Consider the following 26,161-nt stretch of genomic DNA (forward strand, 5'->3'; position numbering starts at 1 on the left):
GGTGTAACAATGTTCTAAATTCTGCTGTTCCATTTTCGTAACACACAACAAAAACACAACTTTGCTGATGGTGCTCTGAAAAATCACGTGATGGCACTACAGAGCTGAAACTTGGACTGAGCATCTGGAAGGGATGATTACACTGGTCCACACAAGTAGAACTACACAGGTTTACCAGGTCACTTGCTGTGTTGTCAGCCTCATTACTTTTCTCACATACGTCATATGGCAGAATAGCATGAGTAACATACAGACTTACATTTTCTTATTATTTTAAACCACTGTATTTGCAAGCCAGAGGCAATCATATTGTGTAACCAGTGGGTATCCCATATCATATGATCGTGCCAGATGCTGACCCTATAATGATGCCAAATGTGGTCTGATTTTGTTTGTTCTCCTTGGAGCCTCCACACATGGATATGTGCATTATGATGCTGTATGCAGAATGGGGACTCATTTGAAATAACAGTATGACCCACTCCTGTTCCAGTGTCATCATTGCGTGCATCGCTATTGGCATGTCTTTCTTTGCTGCCACAACAATAACCGAAATGTTGGCAGTCGGTGGTGCTCAAGAAGTCATTACACCGTCTGAGTACCTGTCTTTCTGTAAACAAGCCCGTTTCATAACATAAGGTATGTAACATGGCTGTATGGTCCTTCACATCTGAGTGAACAAAATGTCTGTCCCTTTGGACTTGAGGCCTTTGAGTCCCTGCATGGCATGGAGTTTCACGCTCCTCTAACCCTTCATTCAATATTCACATAGCAATTATAATCGACCAATGTGAGAAGCACTGCCGTGGAACAATAAACCACTGTCTTGATAGTTAATGACCTTGCTGCTGTCAAATCTGACACATGCTTGTAGACCTTCCTCCTCTGACATGAGGCATCACACCATCTTCTCACAATTAGTCAACATTCAAATGCTGTTTCTGAATCAGTAAGATATACAGAATGTAGATGGCACTATTTCCACCTACTTTGTGTGGTGCTGAAATGCTAATTATTTGCTTATGCAAGCATGTAGTACACTATATGCAAATTTGACATTTGTTGCATATAAGCTTCATGTTGTGCAATTTTAATTGCCAGCAATATAAGTAAATTTTCTTTTATGGACTAAACACTACTTTCTTGCAATGTTGAATTTTTCATTTTCACAGAATGTTGGTGGAACTGGAAGTCATATTAAATAAGTGAAAAGCTATTTTAACCAACTGGGGATTTCATTCTGGCCCTTCAGATTTACAATGTGGCATTCATCTCGATATCCACTGAAGCACACTTTTGAAACATGTACATATAATTATTTCTTAAAAACTGTTGTCATAGTGTGTGTGTTTTAATTTTTAGGGCATGTCCAAATAGTCGGAATGAGTGCAACCATTGGCAACATTCAGGAAGTTGCTACATTCCTAAATGCTGAAATTTACTCACGCAATTTTCGTCCTGTGGAACTGAAGGAATATGTGAAATGCGAAAGAAATATTTTTGAGGTCAATTCGAAATTGAAAGGTTCTGAAGAAATGCTCTCTCTTGTTAGGACCATGGATATGCCAGTAAGCAAGGAGAATGTCTGCTACCTTTTTATTATTGTTATGATTTTGTATCTAATAAAAGAATGTTTCAGCCCCCATCATGCAATGGAGACCAAGACCATATTGCTCGATTAGTGTGTGAAGTAATACCACATGATTCTTGCCTAGTGTTTTGTGCCACAAAGAAAAATTGTGAAAATGTTGCATTGCTTGTGTCTAAGAATTTGCCAAGGTAACTTGAGACAAAATATATATTATTATAATAGAGGGAAACATTCCACGTGGGAAAAATATATCTAAAAACAAAGATGATGTGACTTACCAAACGAAAGCGCTGGCAGGTCGGTAGACACACAAACGTACACGCAAAATTCAAGCTTTCGCAACAAACTGTTGCCTCATCAGGAAAGAGGGAAGGAGAGGGAAAGATGAAAGGATGTGGGTTTTAAGGGAGAGGGTAAGGAGTCATTCCAATCCCGGGAGCAGAAAGACTTACCTTAGGGGGAAAAGAGGACGGGTATACACTCACACACACACACACACACACACACACACACACACACACACACACACATATCCATCCACACATATACAGACACAAGCAGACATATTTAAAGACAAAGAGTTTGGGCAGAGATATCAGTCGAGGCGGAAGTGCAGAGGCAAAGATGTTGTTGAATGACAGGTGAGGTATGAGTGGCGGCAACTTGAAATTAGCGGAGATTGAGGCCTGGTGGGTAACGGGAAGAGAGGATATATTGAAGAGCAAGTTCCCATCTCCGGAGTTCGGATAGGTTGGTGTTGGTGGGAAGTATCCAGATAACCCGGATGGTGTAACACTGTGCCAAGATGTGCTGGCCGTGCACCAAGGCATGTTTAGCCACAGGGTGATCCTCATTACCAACAAACACTGTCTGCCTGTGTCCATTCATGCGAATGGACAGTTTGTTGCTGGTCATTCCCACATAGAATGCATCACAGAGTAGCCAGGTCAGTTGGTAAATCACGTGGGTGCTTTCACACGTGGCTCTGCCTTTGATCGTGTACACCTTCCGGGTAACAGGACTGGAGTAGGTGGTGGTGGGAGGGTGCATGGGACAGGTTTTACACCGGGGGCGGTTACAAGGATAGGAGCCAGAGGGTAGGGAAGGTGGTTTGGGGATTTCATAGGGATGAACTAACAGGCTACGAAGGTTAGGTCGACGGCGGAAAGACACTCTTGGTGGAGTGGGGAGGATTTCATGAAGGATGGATCTCATTTCAGGGCAGGATTTGAGGAAGTCGTATCCCTGCTGGAGAGCCACATTCAGAGTCTGGTCCAGTCCCGGAAAGTATCCTGTCACAAGTGGGGCACTTTTGTGGTTCTTCTGTGGGAGGTTCTGGGTTCGAGGGGATGAGGAAGTGGCTCTGGTTATTTGCTTCTGTACCAGGTCGGGAGGGTAGTTACGGGATGCGAAAGCTGTTGTCAGATTGTTGGTGTAATGGTTCAGGGATTCCGGACTGGAGCAGATTCGTTTGCCACGAAGACCTAGGCTGTAGGGAAGGGACCGTTTGATGTGGAATGGGTGGCAGCTGTCATAATGCAGGTACTGTTGCTTGTTGGTGGGTTTGATGTGGACGGATGTGTGAAGCTGGCCATTGGACAGATGGAGGTCAACGTCAAGGAAAGTGGCGTGGGATTTGGAGTAGGACCAGGTGAACCTGATGGAACCAATGGAGTTGAGGTTGGAGAGGAAATTCTGGAGTTCTTCTTCACTGTGAGTCCAGATCATGAAGATGTCACCAATAAATCTGTACCAAACTTTGGGTTGGCAGGCCTGGGTAACCAACAAGGCTTCCTCTAGGCGACCCATGAATAGGTTGGCGTACGAGGGGGCCATCCTGGTACCCATGGCTGTTCCCTTTAATTGTTGGTATGTCTGGCCTTCAAAAGTGAAGAAGTTGTGGGTCAGGATGAGGTAATGAGGAAAGAGGTTTTAGGTAGGGTGGCAGGTGATCGGTGTGAAAGGAAATGCTCCATCACAGCGAGGCCCTGGGCGAGCGGAATATTTGTGTATAAGGAAGTGGCATCAATGGTTACAAGGATGGTTTCCGGGGGTAACAGATTGGGTAAGGATTCCAGGCGTTCGAGAAAGTGGTTGGTGTCTTTGATGAAGGATGGGAGACTGCATGTAATGGGTTGAAGGTGTCGATCTACGTAGGCAGAGATACGTTCTGTGGGGGCTTGGTAACCAGCTGCAATGGGGCGGCCGGGATGATTGGGTTTGTGAATTTTAGGAAGAAGGTAGAAGGTAGGGGTGCGGGGTGTCGGTGGGGTCAGGAGGTTGATGGATTCAGGTGAAAGGTTTTGCAGGGGGCCTAAGGTTCTGAGGATTCCTTGAAGCTCCGCCTGGACATCGGGAATGGGATTACCTTGGCAAACTTTGTATGTGGTGTTGTCTGAAAGCTGACGCAGTCCCTCAGCCACATACTCCCGACGATCAAGTACCACGGTCGTGGAACCCTTGTCCGCCGGAAGAATGACGATGGATCGGTCACCCTTCAGATCACGGATAGCCTGGGCTTCAGCAGTGGTGATGTTGGGAGTAGGATTAAGGTTTTTTAAGAAGGATTGAGATGCACGGCTGGAAGTCAGAAATTCCTGGAAGGTTTGGAGAGGGTGATTTTGAGGAAGAGGAGGTGGGTCCCGCTGCGACGGAGGACGGAACTGTTCCAGGCAGGGTTCAATTTGGATAGTGTCCTGGGGAGTTGGATCATTGTGAGTAGGATTAGGATCATTTTTCTTCGTGGCAAAATGATATTTCCAGCAGAGAGTACGAGAGTAGGACAGTAAATCTTTGACGAGGGCTGTTTGGTTGAATCTGGGAGTGGGGCTGAAGGTGAGGCCTTTGGATAGGACAGAGGTTTCGGATTGGGAGAGAGGTTTGAAGGAAAGGTTAACTACTGAATTAGGGTGTTGTGGTTCCAGATTGTGTTGATTGGAATTTTGAGGATAGGAGTTGACGGGTGTGTTCATTGGCTAAGTTGATGTGTAGGTGAAGGATTAGGTGGGTGTCCCATCTACTCAATCTCCCACTTCCCGCTCCACTCCCTCCAAAACCTCAATGGACACAGGCAGACAGTGTTTGTTGGTAAAGAGGATCACCCTGTGACTAAACATGCTTTGGTGCACGGCCAGCACATCTTGGCACAGTGTTACACCATCCGGGTTATCTGGATACTTCCCACCAACACTAACCTATCCGAACTCCGGAGATGGAAACTTGCTCTTCAATATACCATCTCTTCCCGTTACCCACCAGGCCTCAATCTCCGCTAATTTCAAGTTGCCGCCACTCATACCTCACCTGTCATTCAACAACATCTTTGCCTCTGCACTTCCGCCTCGACTGACATCTCTGCCCAAACTCTTTGTCTTTAAATATGTCTGCTTGTGTCTGTATATGTGTGGGTGGATATGTGTGTGTGTGTGTGTGTGTGTGTGTGTGTGTGTGTGTGTGCGAGTGTATACCCATCCTTTTTTCCCCCTAAGGTAAGTCTTTCCGCTCCCGGGATTGGAATGACTCCTTACCCTCTCCCTTAAAACCCACATGCTTTCGTCTTTCCCTCTCCTTCCCTCTTTCCTGATGAGGCAACAGTTTGTTGCGAAAGCTTGAATTTTGTGTGTATGTTTGTATTTGTTTGTGTGCTTTCGTTTGGTAAGTCACATCATCTTTGTTTTTAGATATAAAATGTATATTATCTTATACAAAATCAAGTATTTTCTTTGTGGCTGGTGTCTGTGTTCATCTTTCTTCTATTGCAGAGAGATCTTGGACCACAGGAAAGAGGAGAAACAAGCCCTGATAAGAACTCTTATATCTGAATTGAATGGTAGTCTTTGTCCTGTACTGCAGAAGACATTGCCTTATGGAATGGGATATCACCACTCAGGTACCACTTCCCTAATATATTTGTCCATTATAAGACTACTTGGCTAATACGAAAGTTCCACAGGGTATGTTGAAAAAATTTCAGGTCTTACAGTCGATGAACGTAGGCTTTTAGAAGAGGCTTTCCTTGTTGGCACACTGTGTTGCCTCTTTTGCACTTCAACATTGGCAGCCGGTGTGAATCTTCCTGCAAAAAGAGTTATCCTACGTTCTCCATATGTTGGACAAAAATTTCTGAGTCCCAGCCGATACAAGCAAATGATTGGTAGGGCTGGTCGTGCTGGTTTTGGAGCCTCTGGTGAAAGCATTCTAATTTGCAAACCTTCAGAAGTTCATATGGTTTGTAGAATTATTTTATTTTATTTAATAAATGAAACAAATACAATGGCAATGTTAAAAGTTCAAACATTTAAGGATGTCAATTTAAAAAAAAAAATAGTAGTAACCAGTAATTGCACCAACATTTCAAGATATTTCTATGACAAATTTTACACATTAGCAAAATGTAATCTTAGACGAACACATGTGAAAAATGAAAATTGTTTCCGATCTGAAACTCGGTGTCCCGTACCTACTTCATGCAAGCAGTTTATTATTCAATTACACAGTCCTTGGGTGCTTCGTGGAACAACTGAAGGCAGCAGTATGTCATTGAAGCCCCTTTGTATCTTCCAAACTCCACAGAGATTTTATTTGATTTGAAAGACAAAGCAGAAACGAGTAGCAAGTTGAGACTTCAAGTCAGCCAATAAGGTACCTCAGGTAGTATAACCAACAGTGCAAAATCTATAAAATGCAAGTATCCAGATTTGAATCTAAGTTTGCCACATTGTTGAAATTGTCACTCATGTTCATTTGGAATTTAAGTTCATTCTACTGAACCTATCAATAATTTGTAGAAAGGAAGTCTTCTGACAAGTGTGAAAGATAGAACTGAAAGGGATCAATGAGATTTCAGGTTTAAAACCAAAGAACAGGTAGAATAATACACAAGAAGTTGCTCAAAGGATGAGGGGCTGATCTTGATCCTGAGCACTGAACAATTGAGGACCAAGTAATTTCAGTCAGCATACCTTTTATTGTTTGGACAAAAGAACTCTATTGGAAAGTACCTAACAGGAAGTCACAGCTTTGGCTACTTAGTCATTTTCCTGGATTTTGGTGTTGTGATTCAGCTTTCAAGGAACTTCAATTTATTTCATACTAAGTTCTTAGGTGTGTTGAAGAAAATGGAATGAATGAATAATTTATGGAATGAACTCTCAGATTGTAGTTATGGTTCTGCTGTAGAATATTTTGGAACTAATGAAAATTTGAGCCAGACCTGGTCTCGAACCTGGATTTCCCACTTTTTGATAGCAGTTACCTTAAACACTTCTGCTATCCAAGCATGCTTGTACCTTAAACACTTCTGCTATCCAAGCATGCTTCCAAGAGCAGCCCAAATTTCTGACTGTCCCAGTGTCTAATCTCCCATGCGCTCAGATTATTGTGTTTGACCAAAGGAATGGAAGAGTTAAATTTTGTGTTATGTTACATTTGATCATTTCTCCTCTCTCATGTGTTTTAAATTCAGTATTTTCAACTTTCTCCAGAATCTGAGCAGTTTGCCATCAAAGAATTTCCGGGTTAAGATTGCAGTGGTTTACATCAAAATGGTTTAGTTAAGAATTTATATCCATTGAATATCGTACAGTGATGAAAACCAGAAGGAGGTGTTCAGGATGAGGGAAAATAACCATTCTATTTCAGTTTTGCTACACTAAATATGTTAATACCATTAGTGCAAAAAAAGTTCTTAAAGATTGTGCAACATTCACATTTGGAAAACCTGTTATTCAGCTAATGCAAATACTCAAACTACTTTTCAGGTTAACAGCTTAATTCAGTCTCCAGTTGATGACGCTTGCAGCACTCTACACAAGCCAGATAATGTCGGTCTCCAGACGCTAATGCTCAGTGCAATTGGTCTAGGGTTGGCAACAACACGTGCTCGTCTGCATGATCTCGCACGCACCACTCTCCTTTCAGTTCAAGAAAAAAGACTTGAAGTTGATGTGCTGCAGCTAACAGATGCTGCTGTTTCTCATCTTGTTCGGACTGGGGCAGTAGCTATTGTGAGTTCACCAGCAGTGGCAAATGAAAGCGATGTGCTGTCAGTAAGCATGCCCACTGCATGCAGTGTGTCTTCCAGCAAAAGGAAATCCCGGGTCACATTACACTCAGAGACTGAACTTACTGTGAGTAAATTGGGACGTGCTGCCATGAAAGGTATGGAGCAACTTAATAAACTGCCCTCTAGCAAATTAATTGTACTGGGAAGAAGTAAAACTGGCAGTTGGGAGGCAAGTATTTTTTTTTTTTTTTTTTTTTTTTTTTTTTTTTTTTTTTTTTTTAAATTTATCCTTCAATAGACGTTGTAAAATGTATGGATGTTGTCAACATGTAAATACAATAAATGTAGATGTAGAGATACATAACCATACACAATTATATACATAAATAGATACATTCATTTCCTGTCTTACTGAGTTACCCATTTGGACACTTCACTGTTCTGTTGGACATATTGTAAAATGCTTCTTAGTTGCAGTAATTGCTCATTAGCACAATTCTCAACAAAACTTACACATAATTTTAGGTAATCCTCTACAGTATAAAACACTTTTCTAACAGATAATTTTTTTGCACATACCTGAAGACATGTCTTTCACTTTTGTCTTTGATCTCTTGTGGTAGATTAAATTCAGTTTTCGTTCCACAGACCCAAAAAATGAGATGATTCTTGTGAGTGTGGTATTATATAGTTTAATTTCATTATATAGCCCTCTATTGTGGGTTTTTGTTTTGTTTTTCTATTGAGGTATAAGTGGTGGCTGGATTTGGTTCCATGTTCATGTAGAGACCTTCTCATTCGGTACTGATCATCATCCTTTTTAATGTGGATCACTGTTTGCACACTGTACTCATATGCAACAGTCAATTTTTTTGTAGGTTTAAGCAACTCAGTCCACTGTGTTCTCTATCTACTTTTTGTCATAATTCGTTCAGCACTTTTTTGTAGCTTAAAGATTGTTTTTCTGTTCTGTTCATTTGTTCCCCAGAACACTATCCCGTAACTCATCACAGAATGAATATATGCAAAATATGTTGTTCTGGTTCAAGATCTACTACACACAGAATTTGTTGTTCTCATTACAAAGTTGCTGTAGCTATTCATTTCCTGAAGGCAGTAGCATGCTCAGTCAATTTTAGTTGTGTGTCAAGATGCAACCCCCAAGAAATTTTGTTTGTGATACACATTCTATGAGCTCATCTTTCACTTTTAAAGAGTTACTTTTGGGTTTCCTGCTTATGTGGAAACTAATGCAACTGTTTTTTTTTACATTTAAAGTTAATTTCTCGTTGTCTACCCATGTGCATGCATACATGCATGAGTCTTTCTTCAGCTTTGTCCTTTAACACACTTGGTGATCTTTCACTGATTAGAATGTTACTGTCATCAGCAAACAATTCTGTTTCACCTTGTTTGGGATGCTGGGGCAAATCATATAAGAGTATTGTGCCAAGCATGCTTCTTTGGGAGACTCCATTATATTAATGTATTCTGAGTCAGAAAGGTATTTAATGGTATGTTGGAGTTTGTCTGAGAGATCTCTACCTGTTGCACTCTTTCAAGGTATGAACAAAACCACTTGTTTGCTACCCACAGTTTTCAGTTTATTTAACAGAATTGTGTGGTCTGCTGTATCAAAGGCTTTGCTGAATTCAAGGAAGATGCCTGTTATATGCTCTCCTGTATCTAGTGCTTCCAGAAAAACATTTGTAAAATGAGCTGTAGGCTTGAAACCAAACTGTTCTTTACACAGAAAACTGTACTTTTTTAGGTACCCCATGAGTCCAACTTTCATTATGGTTTCCATTACTTTTGAAAATGATAACAATAAAGACATGGGCCTATAATTTTGTATATTTTTGGGGTCTTCTTTCTTATTTAGCGGTAGAACCTTCGCGTGCTTCAGTGCCTCTGGGAAGCAACCTGTGGTAAATGATTCGTTTATAATGTGCGCTAAAGGGTCCGTGATACTTTCTGTGCAGTCCTTCAGGAAGCACACAGGTACTTAATGTATACTTGCTGAGGTTTTATTTTTTAGGTTCCAAACAACATTACTTATTTCTTCTGAAATGGAGGGCTGTAGCATCATTGTGTTTCGAACATAGTTCAGTGTTTGTACAGGTTGTAATTTGTGAAATTTGTATTGTAGCTTGGTACCTATGTTGCTGAAATATTGATTTGCAAAGCCTGCATTTTTTAAAATCATGTATTGTGGTATCAGTGCGCTGTAATTGTATGTTTACCTGTTTTGTCTTTTCTCTATTCGTCTCCAGTTTGGTGACATTCCGGGATGCTTTTATTTTCTGTCTTTTCCATAATTTTGTCATTTTGAGACCTTTTTGCTGTTAAAGAGAAGACCCTTCTATAGCTGAGTGTTTTAGTTTGGTTTTGTACAGCTATTTTTAATTTTAACTGCTGAGTGGAATGATCTGAAAGGCCCGGGTTACCTACAACCATATCACAATTTTCTTTCTCCAAGTCATTTAGTATATGGTCAGTGATTGATGCTGAGTGCTTAGTTACCCTTGTGGCTGTATTAATTAGTCAATGGTGATATTCTATAGCTGTACATAATGTTCAAATATGTGTTGCAGAATCCGCCTGTGTTCGATGTGTCGATGTTTAAATCTCCAATCCTCCCACCCATCACCCTCCATTTTAAACTGCCATTTTTACCTTTGACCTGATCTGGCTTGGTCCATTATTTGAAATGAACACAGTTGCCGATATGTCATTTTTGCCACAGCTACCATCCAGGTTTTACTATATGGATGTGTTGTAATTTTGTTCAGAGAGTTGTGACATCACAGCTAGTTAAGATGACTTGGTTACAAGACACACTGAGAGAAATAGTCATACACAAGATGTCAGAATTTCTTTGTGTCCTTAAAGACCCCAGAAGAGAATGGGAACCTGTGATCCAGTGGTCTCTCTGAAGAAAAATATTGACAGAAGAAAAATTGGAAGATTTTGAGAACGACATTGTGTATTGTATTGTTTTGGAAATTTATGATCATGCCAGTCATCTCATAAGGCAAAAGGCAGCAGATACTTTATATGACACGAGTTGTGTATGAGAGGCTGCCATTCAATTGAAAGAATTCTGAAATATATGGGGGTTCAAGTAAAGTAAAGGTAATGATGGTACACACATTCTCCTGATGAAATCCAATATTGTAACAGTAAGGGCAACTTTTCTGAGAAAAATGCGTGACATCAGGAAATAAAGTGATCAGCACCATATTATTCATGTTAATGAGCTTGGCTCACTCAGTGGGCAAGAGTAATTTGAAAAATTGATTAGCAGAGGAAAGAAACTTAAGTTTCCTTTATTTACGTCTGTGGCCACAAACTTTTTGTTAACAGATTACCGGTTTCGGTCTTTAGCGACCATCATCAGATCTGTTTCATAAAAACAAAGTCCTTTCCTTTGGAAAGGACTTTGTTTTTATGAAACAGATCTGATGTTGGTCATTGAAGACCGAAACCAGTAATCTGTTAACAAAAAGTTTGTGACCATAGACGTAAATTAAAGAAAACTTATTACCTATACGGGTCAGTGTTTTTTCGCGATGATGTCGTAGCTTGGAAAATGAACTTACTGTCTAGCGTGTTGGGTCAAGTGGCTTTGACTTTGTCAGAAGTGCTAAGCTATTAATTACAACAAGTGATTATCATAAAAGAGATGAACAGTAATGTATTCAAACAATGTTTCTTAGATTTATTGTGTGGTTTAGACGAAAGTGTTGTGATCCTCATGGATAACTTCAGTTGTCATTAAAATCAGAAGAGAAAATTCGCAATCCAGACACACAAAGTGGAGGAATTGTGCAGTTGACAAAAGAGAAAATTATTTCAATTGTGGATTGCTATATGAAAGTAGAGGTGTTAAGAAAGTCTGGCACCACAAGTGCTTATACAGTCAATTTGAAATTGACAGTTTAGTAACAGAAATGGGGCACGAGGTTGTGAGGAGGCCCCCTCACCATTTTGAATACAGCTGAGAATAATATATGTAGGTGCACTAGTGAAAGGAGATGACTCATCCAGAAATTGCACATTTAGAATCAAATTTGCTTAAATTTCCATTGATTACATTACTGTCAGACAGTCTTAACAGTGTACTCCACACTAAAAATTACTTCCTGAATGAAGACGTTTGAGAAAATCTCATTGAAAATATTGTCCATTGCTTCAAGTGACTCCTCAGGTATTGAATTTTCAAAATACACTTGATTCTTCAGAACAAAATAATTAAAAAACAATAAATTACATTAACTGTTATGTTTTTGTGCTTTTTCTTTCCCAAAGGTATGAAGACTATTCTCTCCCCACTCCCCCTCCCCCTTTACTGTTGTCTTGCCAGTTTTTCTCACCTCCCCCAGAATTTATCAGTATGTGTTCATTAATTGTATCAAAGCAAAATTCAGTGGAAAAAAACTCAAATTATGAGACAGAATAGCTGGCCATTTCGTACATTCAGGTGGTGAAATATGTGTAGTACCATGGTTAGACACACATAAAAGTGATACACTATCTTAGAGTTTGGAACTAGTAGATCCTTCCTTGTGGAGGAGAGATGGATAAGTTGAGAAAGGTTTAAAAAAAAGGGCACATCACTAAGTCCCCAGGATAAGAAGGATCTGACATGTAGTCTCCAACCTAATTGATGTTAGTAGCTTTGGAGGTGCTAATGCTGACTCAGGCTGCTACCTTATGGCAACAGTCAGAAGTCAGTCATCTAATGCATGAAAGGTATGTGGATCTCATGCAAGACAATTTCATGTTTATAAGCTCAAGGAGCCCAAGCTTCTCTAAAGATTTCCTAATTCACTCATGAAAAACCTGGCACACTTGTCCAACATTGGGAGAATCGAACAAATATGAAAAAAACCTAAAGAATACCCTTACAAAAGGTATGAAGAAAGGTATAAGACGAATAGGCCAAACCACATACAGTGGCTGGTTTGAGGGAGAGCACACACTATTAACACCAGGTTAAAAATTAGGCCTACAAGAGAATACTACAGGTAAACTATACCTGAAAATCTGTAGAAGATTATAAAATAGCGAGAAGAGAAGAGGCTTCGCAAAAAGAAAGAGAGAACATAAAAGGAATGAATCAGTTGAAAGGGATGTACAAGGTTAGAACTTTCTTTCTAAAGTTGAATAAGAACCATCCAAGACAAATTTATCAATAAATACAGATGGCTCAATATTGAGTAATGATGAAGTAATGTGTGTAAGAAAGCTCAGTGCTTTGATGAACTGTTAAATTGGTCCGTTTTGATTTATGCACATCACCACTTTATGGACTTCAGATCTGCCTATGAGAGTATTGACAGAAAGGTGTTGTATATGGTAATCACAATAACAGTTCATGCCCTTAGTGATACTGTGTATAGTAATCTCGGTTACAGTTCATCACCATAGTGAAACTGGATACAGTAATCACAATCACCATTCATCAACTTACTGAAATTGTATGTAGTAATCGCAGTAACAATTCATCACCTTCGTGAAATTGTATATAGTAATCACAAAAAAACAGTTTATTGCCTGAGTGAATGCTACTATGGAGAGCGCATGGGGTCAGACGTAGATACAGGATATACTATCATGTCCTGTGACCGTAAAAATGGATTAAGCAGAGAGATTTGTTATCTTGTGTTGTGTAGAAATATAGTTTTGGAAAAGGTTATAAGAGATTTGGGCATCAATACAAGGGGGACTATCCATTACAAATCAGTTCAGATGCTGGCATATGCAAATGATACTGATGCAATTCTAAAAACGCCAAGAACAGTGAAAGAAGTTTTTACAAGTCTTGAAAGTGCTGCTGGAAAAATGAACTTACAGATAAATGTACGTAAAACTAAGTAATGCTTGTAACTAAGAAAGATTATCCTAATGAACCCTCATTGAAGTTCGGTATTTTTATTAGTTTCACTTACCTTGGATCAGAAGTAAACTCTGTAAACAGTGTCAGCTCTGAAATCCAAAAATGAATTTTGTATGTCAATAAGAGACATCTTTGAAGCTGCTTTTTAGGAAAACTCAAGTTATGATGATGTACAAAGTTTTGATGAGCCCAGCACTAATATAATGTGCAGAAACCCTGTGAAATTTGATGAAAAGCTACTGCACATAACACTGGACTCGCATTCGGGAGGACGACGGTTCAATCCTGCGTCCGGCCATCCTGATTTAGGTTTTCCGTGATTTCCCTAAATCGCTCCAGGCAAATGCTGGGATGGTTCCTCTGAAAGGGCACGGCCGACTTCCTTCCCTAATCCAATGAGACCGATGACCTCGCAGTTTGGTCTCCTCCCCCAAACAACCCAACCCAACCCAACTGCACATATTTGAAAGAAAGATGTTGAGAGAAATTCTTGGCCCAGTGGAATTAAATGGTGCCAGGAGGAGGAACTGCAAATATGAACTATGTAACTAACCAGACATTGTCAGTTGCATTGTGATTAAAACACTGGAATGAACAGGCTGTACCAAGAGTTAGAGACAGAATGATTAAGAAGATATTCAACAATACCTGAAGGAACTCGGAGGGTTGAAAGACAACTGTTAAGGGGGGAGGAAGGTGTTACAAGGGACACGAGGAGAAATGGAATTCAAAATTGAAGGAGTTTGCCGCTAAACAGGAAAGAATTGAATGATGTTCTACAGATGGCCAAGGCTCACAAGGGGTGTCATTCCATGGATCGATGGATGGATGAATGAATGAATAACAGTATATTTTGCTATAGCCATGCCTTATAATTCATAAATGAATATATAAAATTGAAAGGCTCATGAATGAAAGGAATTGCTATTTCACTATAATATTTTCTTGGCCTGTGGTTTTCAGCCAAAATAAAGTGTTTAAAATAGTCATTATAGTATGAAAGCTTTCACAACCGGATGACATATCTTCTGGTAAACCTTCCGGGATGTAAGGTCGTGGTCCATGAAACTCTTCAGCTCCTAACGTTTCGTCCAGAGCTGCGCTGGACATCTTCAGAGGGGTGTTTCTCCTCTGGTGAGTCTTGCCGACTGACGGGTCGGACGTCTGAGAGCGACTTATATATCGTAGAAAGTGGGCGTGACCAGAGTTACACGTGATATGCAGAGATAATCTTTGTCAGAGATAAAACTTAACTATCAATCGTAATCTCATCACGGATAAAACTGTCTAGCAATTCTGCAGTGCTACTGTCCAAATATCACTAAGTTTCATGGTCTCTTCTTTCCGATTAAAATTATCCCTATGTTTATATATTTCAATTGCTTCTCTACAAAGCCGTGGGTAATAGTTCGTCGTCGTAGATAAAATTTTTGTTTCGGAAAACTTCACTTGATGATTTCCTGGCTGAAAAGCGTGTTCTGCTACAGCCGATTTATCTGTTTTTCCTAATCGGCTAAGACTTCTGTGTTCTTTTAACCGTGTATTTACCCTTCTTTTTGTTGTTCCAACATAAACTTTACCACATGTACACGGAATTTTATATTTGCCGCTGGCTGATAGAGGAGCGCGTTTATCTATTACAGACCGAAGAACATGACAAATTTTCTTCGTTGGTCTAAAAACAGGTCTAATATCATGTTTACTTAAAATCTTTCCAATCTGATCCGTTACTTTCTTTATAAAAGGGAGAGAGACTGTATTCTTCCATCGTTTTTCGGACTTGTCCTTAAGCTTTTTGTTGTTTGGGTGCAGAATTCTGCTTACTTCTTTCTTTGAGTAGCCATTTTTCTCAAAAGCGTGCTTACAAGTCTCGTTGACAGAGCCAGACGGATTTGCACGCCGGAGTATCTAGACGACGAATTAAAACATCTGAAGCACGCTTTTGAGAAAAATGGCTACTCAAAAAAAAAGAAGTAAGCAGAATTCTGCACCCAAACAACAAAAAGCTTAAGGACAAGTCTGGTAAACAATGGAAGAATACAGTCTCTCTCCCTTTTACAAAGAAAGTAACGGATCAGATTGGAAAGATTTTAAATAAACATGATATTAGACCTGTTTTTAGACCAACGAAGAAAATTTGTCATGTTCTTCGCTGTGTAAAAGATCAATGCGCTCCTCTATCAGCCAGTGGCGTATATAAAATTCCGTGTACATATGGTAAAGTTTATGTTGGAACAACAAAAAGAAGCGTAAATACACGGTTAAAAGAACACAGAAGTCTTAGCCGATTAGGAAAAACAGATAAATCGGCTGTAGCAGAACACGCTTTTCAGCCAGGAAATCATCAAATGAAGTTTTCCGAAACAAAAATTTTATCTGCGACGACGAACTATTACCCACGGCTTTGTAGAGAAGCAATTGAAATATATAAACATAGCGATAATTTTAATCGGAAAGAAGAGACCATGAAACTTAGTGATATTTGGACAGTAGCACTACAGAATTGCTAGACAGTTTTATCCGTGACGAGATTACGATCGATAGTTAAGTTTTATCTCTGACAAAGATTATCTCTGCATATCACGTGTAACTCTGGTCACGCCCACTTTCTACGATATATAAGTCGCTCTCAGACGTCCGACCCGTCAGTCGGCAAGACTCACCAGAGGAGAAACACCCCTCTGAAGATGTCCAGCGCAGCTCTGGACTTAACATTAGGAGCTGAAGAGTTCCATGGACCACGACCTTACATCCCGGAAGGTTTACCAGAAGATAAAATAGTCATTGTCTGTTTATGTTAAGGAAATATTTATTTCAAAGTGCTGACTTCCAAGTTCAATAAACTTATCATTTTCCAGTACCTTGTAATGTATTATGCTTACATGTATCAGACAGCATTGTCTGACAGCACAATTTGCGTGGGTATGACTCTACAACTGCATACCTTTGATCCAGAGGCTTTGTTGAGGTGTCGGGTGAGAACACAAGTGGAGGGAAATATGCAGAAAAGGTGAGAAAGGTACCTTCTGTACTTGCCCTTCCAGCTGCCAGTTTTGCTACTCCATAGCATTATTACATTGATCTTTACAACAGATGTTTCTGTTTCTCTTGAACACTTCAGTTATTAAAACTTCCAAAATGGAGCACTGCTGTGACTAGGTGAACATTTTTCATGTCTACCTAAATTACCACATCACCAGTAACTTCATTAATTTTATCATTTTGCACCTCATACTATTTATGATAAATGCATACAAGGAACACTTACACTTATTGTTAGAAAAAAACAGCATGCTGCTATGTTATGCAAGACGGGCTCTTACATGTATGAGGTAGTGCAGCTACTACAACATGTGATGGTTCTGCTATGTAAACAATGATTACCATGGGCAGAAGGTAAAAACTGAGTTAAAATGATGTGTGAAGGTCATAAGTAATGCCATTCGGATATTTTCCAACATTTATTTGTTAGAGGGTAATCTGAAAACTTACCTGATGTGCCTGTGAATGCCTGCTCTCTCTCTCTCTCTCTCTCTCTCTCTCTTCCAGCCAGTTGGATCAGAAGACTTTACAGTACTTGCCAATTCATATTTTACCATTTCTAAGTCAATCAGTAAGAAATATCCTGTTTGCAACTAAAAAATGCCGGTCATCAGTCTTAGTTGTCTTCTTTGTTTTAGTGTGTAATTGTCAGTTTTTAACCACAAGTGTGATTATTGTTTTGTTTCTATAATTAAGTGGGAGAGATCCATCTCACTTACAGTAACAAATTTACACACGAAAATCAGTTGTATTCATTTTTAAATGCCCCAAACATTAATAAACTAGTCTTTTTCATTAAGAGAATACAGCCACACTGAGGTAAACTTGACAACAAAAGTGCATACCCCTTTTAAATAATCACCAACTTTGTATTTCCATTGGTAATAATCTCTACTTAACAAAGAATTTTATGGCAGCACAACATTCCAGTTTGCTAGTGTGAACTATCTACATCCAACACAACTAGTTTTGAAGCTGTATATAAGATTGAGATTGAATCAAATGAAAACCTTAACATTTATTATTATGCAAATGAGGTAATACAGAGAAATTACAGATTATCATTTTTCAACATAATCCCTGTGATGTGTATTGCACGCATTCCACTGTTCAGAAGTGCATGGATACCTCGTAAGAATAATTCTCTTCGTTGGGAATGCTTGCACACGCACAACTCATACACATGACTAGAGTCTCAGGCAACTGAAACCACACTGCAAACAGCGACACCAGGGCATGATGGGAATGGCGAATGGGTGGGGGTAAGGAGGAGACTGGGGCAGGGAGGGGGAGGGGTAGTATGGTGGGGGTGGCATACAGTGAAGTATCTTTCAATTCACCTGTCAACTGCCATGACACACATCTTTTAGACACTTCATTGAATCGCAAAACATCAAGCACAGTATGGCCTGCTGAGCCAAAACTAGTATCCAGAATAGTGGTTATTTTTTACAGTAATACACCTGTTTTTCTTCAAAAGCTGTTTCACATTTGTTCGTCACCACATGATGTATCTGGACCGGGTGTGGGATGTATTCTGTGGAACTAACACCTCTTTTAAACATTTTGTACCACTTGTACTCTCCTGCCTATGAACCACGGACCTTGCTGTCAGTGGGGTGACTCGCGTGCCTCTGTGATACAGATAGCCATACCCCAGACGCAACCACAATGGAGGCGTATTTGTTGAGTGGCCAGATAAATGTGTGGTTCCTGAAGAGGGACAACAACATCCTTTTCAGTCGTTGTTTGGGCAACAGTCTGGACAATTGACTGATAAAAGTCTTGTAACCTCAGTCAAAACGGCCTTCCAGTGCTGATACTCTGAATGGCTAAAAGCAAGGGAAACTACAGCTGAAATTTTTCTCAACAACATGCAGCTCTACTGTATGGTTAAATAATGATGATCATGATGTCGTCTTCAGTAAAATAGTCCCCCATTTGGATATCCAGGCAGGGACTACTCAAGACATTGTTGTCACAAGGAGAAACAAAACAGGCATTCTATAGATCAGAACGTGAAATATTAGATCCCTTAATGAAGCAGGTAGATTAGAAAATTTAAAAAGGGAAAGGGATAGGTTGAAATTACACATAGCGGGAATTAGTGAAGGGTGGTGGCAGGAGAAACAAGCCTTCTGATCAGGTGAATACATGGTTATAAGTACAAAGCTAAATGGGGGTAATGCAGGAGTGAATTTAATAATGAATAAGAAAATATGAACACAGGTAAGCCACTATGAACAGCATAGTGAATGCATTATCGTAGCCAAGATAGACATGAATCCCACGCCTACCACAGTAGTACAAGTTTATATGCCAAGTAGCTCCACAGATGATGAAGAAAATGAGGAAATGTACAATGAGATTTATTCAATTACTTAAAGAAAATGAAAATTTAATTATGATGGGGGACTGAAATTCAGTAGCAGCAAAAAATAGAGAAGGAAAAATAGTAGGTGAATATGGACTGTGGGAAAGGAAAGAAAGAGGAACCCACCTGGTAGAATTTAGCCCAGTCATTAACACTTGGTTTAAGAATTATGAAAGAAGGTTGTTTACGTGAAAAAGACCTAGAGACATGGGAAGGTTTCAGATTGATTATATAGTTGTTAGACAGAGATTTAAGAACAAGATTTTAAATTGTAAGACATTTCCAGGGGCAGATGTGGATTCTGACCACAACTTGTTGGTTATGAACTGTAGATTAAAACTGAATAAATTGGAAAAAAGTAGGAAAATAAGAAGATGGGACCTAGATAAGTTGAAAGAACCAGAGCTTGTTTAATGTTTCAGAGGGTGCATTAGGCAACAGTTGACAGGGGAAATGAATACAGTAGAAGATGGAGAGGTAGCTTGAAGACATTAAATAATGAAAGCAGCAGAGGATCAAATAGGTGCAAAGACAAGGCCTAGTAGAAGTCCTTGGATAACACAAGAGATATTGAATTTAACTGATGAAAGGAGAAAATTTTAAGATTCAGCAAATGAAGCAGGAAAAAGGAAATACAAACATTTAAAAAATGAGACTGACAGGAAGTGCAAAATGGCTAAGCAGGAACGGCCAGAGGACAAATGTAAGGATTTAGAGTCATATTTCATTAGGGGAAAAATAGATACCACCTACAGGTCTTTGGGAAAAAGAGAAGCAGCTGTATGAATGTCAAGAGCTCAGATAGAAAACCAGTCCTAAGGAAATAAGGGAAAACTGAAGGGAGACAAACTTGAAGACAATATTACAGAAAGGGAAGATGACGTAGATGAAAAATTTGAAAGAGCCCTGAAAGATCTGAGTCAAAACAATGTCCCAGGTGTAGACAGTATTCCATCACAACCTTGGGAGAACCAACCATGACAAAACTCTTCCATCTGGCATGCATGATGTATGAGAAAGGCAAAATACCCTCAGACCGTAAGAAAACTGTAGTAATTCCATTTCCAAAGAAAGCAGTTGCCTACAGGTGTGAAAATTATCGAACTATCAGTTTAATAAGCCATGGTTGCAAAAATACTAACACGAATTGCAGTAGCCACCAGAAAGATCGCGGGAGGCGCACATCGGCACGGCGCGTCACGGACGGTAGTTGCCGCAAGTAGAGTCCCGTCCACCAGAGGGCACGCGAGAATTTGGACGCGACCTCTGCCGGCATAACAACAACAACAACAACTCAGGCAGCACGGGCCGTGCCCAGTCAGTTAACATTGGGCATGCATAGGACACAGTCCTGGTCTACGCCAAGTGAAGTGCGACATAAACGTGAACAGTGTTACTACACGAATTGTGTACAGAATAATTGGAAAAACTGGTGGAAGCTGACCTCGGAGAAGATCAGTTTGGATTCCAGAGAAATATAGGAACACACAAGGCAATACTGACCCTACAACTTAGAAGATAGGTTAAGGAAAGACAAACATAAGTTTATAGCATTTGTAGAACTAGAGAAAGCTTTTGACATTGTTGGGTAGAATACTCTCTTTGAAATTCTGGAGGTAGCAGGGGTAAACTACAGGGAGTGAAAGGCTATTTACAACTTGTACAAAAACCAGACAACAGTTATAAGAGTCAAGGGGCATGAAAGGGGAGCAGTGGTTGAGAAGGGAGTGAGACAGGGTTGTAGTCTATCTCCGATGCTGTTCCATTTGTACATTGAACAGGCAGTAAAAGAAACCGAAGAAAAATTTGGAGTAGGAATTAAAGTTCTGGGAGAAGAAATAAAAACTTCGTTTGCTGATGGCATTGTAATTCTGTTGGAGACAGCAAAGGACTTGGAAGAGCAGTTGAACAGAATAGACAGCATCTTGAAAGGAAGACAAAAGGTGAATATCAACAAAAGCAAGACAAGGATAATGGAATGTAGTTGAATTAAATCAGTTAATGCTAAGGGATATGCCGAGTCTTGATAGGCACAGCAAAAAGGTTCACACAATTATAGCTTTCGGCCATTAAGGCCTTTGTCAGCAGTACACACACACACACACACACACACACACACACACACACACACACTCACGTAAATGCAACTTGCACACACGTCTGCAGTCTCAGAGAGCTGAAACCACACTGCGAGCAGCAGCACCAGTGCATGATGGCAGTGGCGACTGGGTGGGGGTAAGGAGGAGGCTGGGGCAAGAAGGGGGAGGGATAGTATGGTGGGAGTGGCGGATAGTGAAATGCTGAAGTTTAGACGGATGGCAGGAGAGAAGGTGTGGAGAGGGCAGGGGGTAAGAATCGGAAAGGAGAGAAATTAAAAGACTGAATGTGGCGGTGAAATGACGGCTGTGTAGTGCTGGAATGGGAACAGGAAGGGGGTTGGATGGGTGAGTACAGTGACTAACAAAGGTTGAGGCCAGGAGGGTTCCCACCAACACCAGCTTTTCTGAATTGCGCAGGTGGAAACTTTCCCTGCAATGCATCCTATGTTCCCATAACCCTCCTGGCCTCAACCTTCGTTAGTCACTGTCCTCACCCATCCAGCCCCCTCCCTGTTCCTTTTCCAGCACTAACACAGCTGTCATTTCACCACCACACCCAATCTTTTAATTTCTTTTTATTTCTCTCCTTTCCAATATTTACCCCCTCCCCCCCTCCGCACCTTCTCTCCTGTCCTCCGTCCAAACTGCAGCACTTCACTGTCCGCCACTGCCACCATACTATCCCTCCCCCTCCCCACCCTAGCCTCCTGCTTATCCCCATCCAGTCGCCACTGCCATCATGCACTGGTGCTGCTGCTCGCAGTGTGGTTTCAGCTCTCTGAGACTGCAGACGTGTGTGCAAGTTGTGTTTGCGTGAGTGTGTGTGCGCGCAAGTGTGTATGTGTGTCTACTGCTGACAAAGGTCTTTATGGCTGAAAGCTATAATTGTGTGAATCTTTTTGTTGTGCCTATCGTGACTCGGCATCTCTACTATATGGTGAGTAGCAACTTTCCTTCTCTGGTACATTTCACCCTGGATTTTCCATTGTTTGATTAATGCTAAGGGAATTAGATTGGGAAACGAGACATTTAAAGTAGCATTTGAGTTTTGCTATGTGGACAGCAAAATAACATGATGGTAGAAGTAGAGAGGACATGAAATGTTAACTGGCAGTGGGAAGAAAAACATTTCCGGAGAAGAGAAGTTTGTTAATGTTGAGTATAGGTTTAAGTATTAGGAAGTCTTTTCTGAAGGTAGGGAGACAAGAAATTTGTAGTGCAACTTGCCAAAAGAAGGGATCAGTTGATAGGATATGTTCTGAGACATCAAGGGATACCAAATTAGTCTTAGAGGGGTGTGTTGGAGGTAAACATGATAGAGGGAGACCAAGAGATGAATACAGTAAGCAGATTGAAAGATCTTGGTTGCAGTAGTTATTCAGAGATGAAGAGGCTTGCACAGGATAGAGTAGCATGGAGAGCTGCGTCCAACCAGTCTTCGGATTGAAGAGCACAACATCAACAACAACCACCACTTGTATACTTGCTGCAGGACACTCATGGATCACCAGACTGTGCCTTCATCTTGTGATACATTTCCACTGGTTTAACAGTATCACTCTGCCTTAACTTCACACATGATGAAACATATATAGATTTGTTTTCTTGTCAAATTCTAGTTTCCCTTGTAAGATTCTGCTACAACAATATTTCAAAATATTGATGGAAAAGGCTGATTAGTAAATAATGTATACAGATCCTCTTCCATTCTCACTGTATATTATAAATTCTCATAAAATACTTGTGTAACATTGTGCAGACACAGTATCAGAAGTGACACCAACCAAGTTTTATTCTGCTTCCACACGAAGAGATCTGCAATACACTGAATGAAGTACAGTACAATTCAAAGTCTCATAACTATACAACACATCAGTATATAGTCTCGAAGGTGAGCGTACTATAAGCAAGTAAACATCAGTGTGGCTGATGGCCCAGCATGCTGGTCTTACATTGGACTGTTGTGCACGTGGCTGGAGGCACTTTTACCGTGGCCTGTTCAATTACGCACGCTCAAACTGTAGGGTGACAACACTCCTTCCCTGTTGGGGAAAAGTGCTTATTGTGGAGATGTCCATGTCTTTATCGGTAGGTGATGACTGGTGGAACAGGTGTTGTGGTGTCTCACGAGAATATGGTCTGAAATGGTGCAGGCACGGACAGATGTGGGGAGAGGCCAGGAGGGAGCACTGGTGATGATGGTGCTGTATCCATGTTCACATCCAGGCAGGCACATGGCGATGGAGGCACTAGAGAAGATGGCGGAAACAGGTACTGTGAAGAGTGATGTAGCCCCACACTGACTACTCCGCTTGGTGATGGTGGCACGCAGAATGAAAACAGAGATATAGGAGGCATGGATTGCACTGTAGGTGCCAGCACAATTGATGGAGGCAGCCGCGGGAGCAGAAAGCTCTCCAGTGCACAGTCAGTCATGCTTGTACTGAGCTGGTCATATTGTCATGGCACCAAGCTATCGGAGATGTGCACCACGATGCAGAAGCGGCGGCCCCTGCAACATTGGGTGACTACTGGTATGCACTTAGGCCACTGGCCAAACCTCCAGGCCCAGATGGCGGAGCCCGGATGGAATTGCTGTGAGGTGGGCACCAGTGTGTGGCTGAGTGTCAGGCAGAGCAGATGAAGCAGCATAAGGGTCTGGTGGCCATGAAGCAGTTCCGCCAGGCTACAGTAGCCAACTGGAGTGAACCTATATGAACTCAAGAACCTGTTGAGGGCTCCCTCAAGAGAAGACTGAGTGATATATTTTTTCATCTGAGTTTTGAATGAATAGTCCAGCTACTCCACCTCTCGCTCAAACTGGGGATGAAAGGGAGGGGCTGTAATATTTTGGGTGGTACTTTTTGTAAAAAAAAATCCTCAGTCTTGAGACACAAACTGTAAGTTGATGTCCATTACAAGCGTATATGGCAATCCTAAAGAAAAAATCTTTGAGAGGGTTGTAACAGTAGTCGACATGGGTGGGCAGTGGAACACACAAGGAAATTTTGAGAAAGCATCAAATACTAAAAGCCAAAAGGATTTAAATAATGGACCCACAAAATCAGCATGAATATGCTTTGGAGGGGGGAGGCATAGTGAAAGAGTGTGCCATGGCACGGCTTGACGAGTGGCGTACTGCAGGCAGGCTGTCACAATGCATCCGCTCTCATTGTCAATACCCAGCAAAAACGTGTGATGGCAATGGTCCAGGTGGAGAAGGTGCATACTAGCCCAGAGCAATGCAGACAGGATCACAATCCTGGGCACCAATTCTTCAGTAGACAACAGTAGCACACCATCAAGAACTGAGAGGTGTTGGCAGAAAGCATAATAATTATGCAAAGGATACAACACTCAGCCTGGTGGTTTATCCACCCAGCCATGGTGGGCAAATTGAACAACCTGACATAAGACAGGATTGGACCAGACAGCTGCCAGAATCCAAGAACTGGAAATAGGAAAACCATCCACAGTGTTTTGGGCTTCAACATCTAAATGGAAACACAGTATTTCATCCTGATGAAATGCTTGATCAGAGGCAGTCAGCAATTGAGAAAGAGCATCTACATCAGCATGTTGTGCTGTGGGTTGGAAATGAACTTCATAGTTAGAGGATGGCAAGAACAGAGCCCAGTGTTTTAGGTGACGGGCTGCTTTGTCTGGTGAAGATGCCGAAGGACGGATAAGAGAAACTGGAAGTTTATGATCAGTAACCAAATTAAACTTGAAGCTGTATAGGAAAACATTAAATTTTTTGAGTGCATGCACAATAACAAGGGCTTCTTTTTCTACTTGTGATTAGTGTTATTCCGCCTGGTTCAAAGTTTTGGAAGCATATGCAATAGGGTGTTCAGAAGCGTCTGCATATTTGCGTGTGAGAATGGCCCCAAGATCATATTGACAGGTGTCTGTGGCCGAAACAAGATGTTGTCCGGGTTGGAAGGTAACCAAGCCCAGTTTCAAGTGTAATTTTGGTGACCAGGTAACAGGAACATCTTTACATAAGAGAGCATGCAGTAGCTGGGCCAATGTGGCTGCACAACAAAAAAATTTATGGTAGTAGGAAATCTTTCGTAGACATTGGTAGGACATAGCAAAGCTTTAGTGGAATCGACATACTGGCGTAAAGCCTCAGTGCCAGCATGTGAGATCCAGACTTTAGATAGACAATAGACAGCTGAAAAAATTTTGATTTGTCCAATTTACATTTCAGACCGGCAGCCTGTAGCATTGTGAGCAAGGCACGGAGATTCTGCAAATGTTTATCTGTTGAGGAACCTGACACCACAGTATCATCCAGCTAATTAAAGCACGCTGGCATGAAGGCCATGAGTTGCTCCAAAAATTGCTGGAAAATGACAGGAGTGCTAGCCACACCAAATGGCAGGTGCGGGTATTCATATAACCTCAGTACACTGAGAGGACATGTTTGGAGTCATGGTTGTTGTAAGTAGACTTCTGACAAGTAAATTTTGGAAAAATATTGACCCCCGGAAAGCAGTGCTGAGAGTTCATAGGGATAGATATTAATAATAAATGGTGAATTTACAGACACTTTAAAATCACCACAGACCAAAGGTTGCCAATGGGTTTTTTGACAATTACCAGTGGAGTAGATCATCCGATAGAGGATACAGGTGTAATAACATGCAAAGATGTAAGTTGATCTAGTTCCAACTTGACTAGCACTGGTGAAGCTACTGGGACTGCGCGGACACAAAAATGGGTGTCCACTGTTGGTTTCATTGTTATGTGAGCCTTGAAGTTGACAGCAAATCCTAAACCTTCCAAAAACGGAGATAAATTCTGAGCAGAGTGTGTCCTGTTGTTGGTATGGAACTTGATCTGATATCGGATGCTCTTTGTCAGAAATGGAGACCTCAGAAATTTTGAAGTCTTTTAGCCCAAATAAATTTTCAGTGTTGTCATTATCTACTACTAGAAATGTTAAAAGGCCGAACAACTGTTTCGCGTACTATGGAAGTAGAAAACTGTCCCAGTATGGGTAGTTGTTGTAACTCACCAACCAACCAACAAGAGAAAGGGGACAACACTGGTGATCCAAGATCCATTTAGGTTTGAAAATTTAATGAAGTCACTGCTGCACCCATGTCTAGTTGTGTTTTTAACATCTTGTCCATTACAT

General features: G+C 40.9%; 1 protein-coding gene across 2 annotated transcripts in view; it reads left to right on the top strand.

The window, feature by feature from the left end:
* Positions 1–26,161, top strand: part of LOC124622111 (helicase POLQ-like) — a 112,728-nt gene that overhangs the window by 26,148 nt on the left and 60,419 nt on the right. For both annotated transcript variants that reach the window (XM_047147719.1, XM_047147720.1), the window contains 5 exons: positions 1,363–1,568; positions 1,640–1,779; positions 5,353–5,480; positions 5,565–5,818; positions 7,351–7,750. In XM_047147719.1, the coding sequence (XP_047003675.1) occupies positions 1,363–1,568; positions 1,640–1,779; positions 5,353–5,480; positions 5,565–5,818; positions 7,351–7,750 (1,128 nt within the window). The remainder of the gene's footprint in view (positions 1–1,362; positions 1,569–1,639; positions 1,780–5,352; positions 5,481–5,564; positions 5,819–7,350; positions 7,751–26,161) is intronic.

This window comes from Schistocerca americana, chromosome 7 (assembly GCF_021461395.2).
Source record: "Schistocerca americana isolate TAMUIC-IGC-003095 chromosome 7, iqSchAmer2.1, whole genome shotgun sequence".
Taxonomy (NCBI): domain Eukaryota; kingdom Metazoa; phylum Arthropoda; class Insecta; order Orthoptera; family Acrididae; genus Schistocerca; species Schistocerca americana.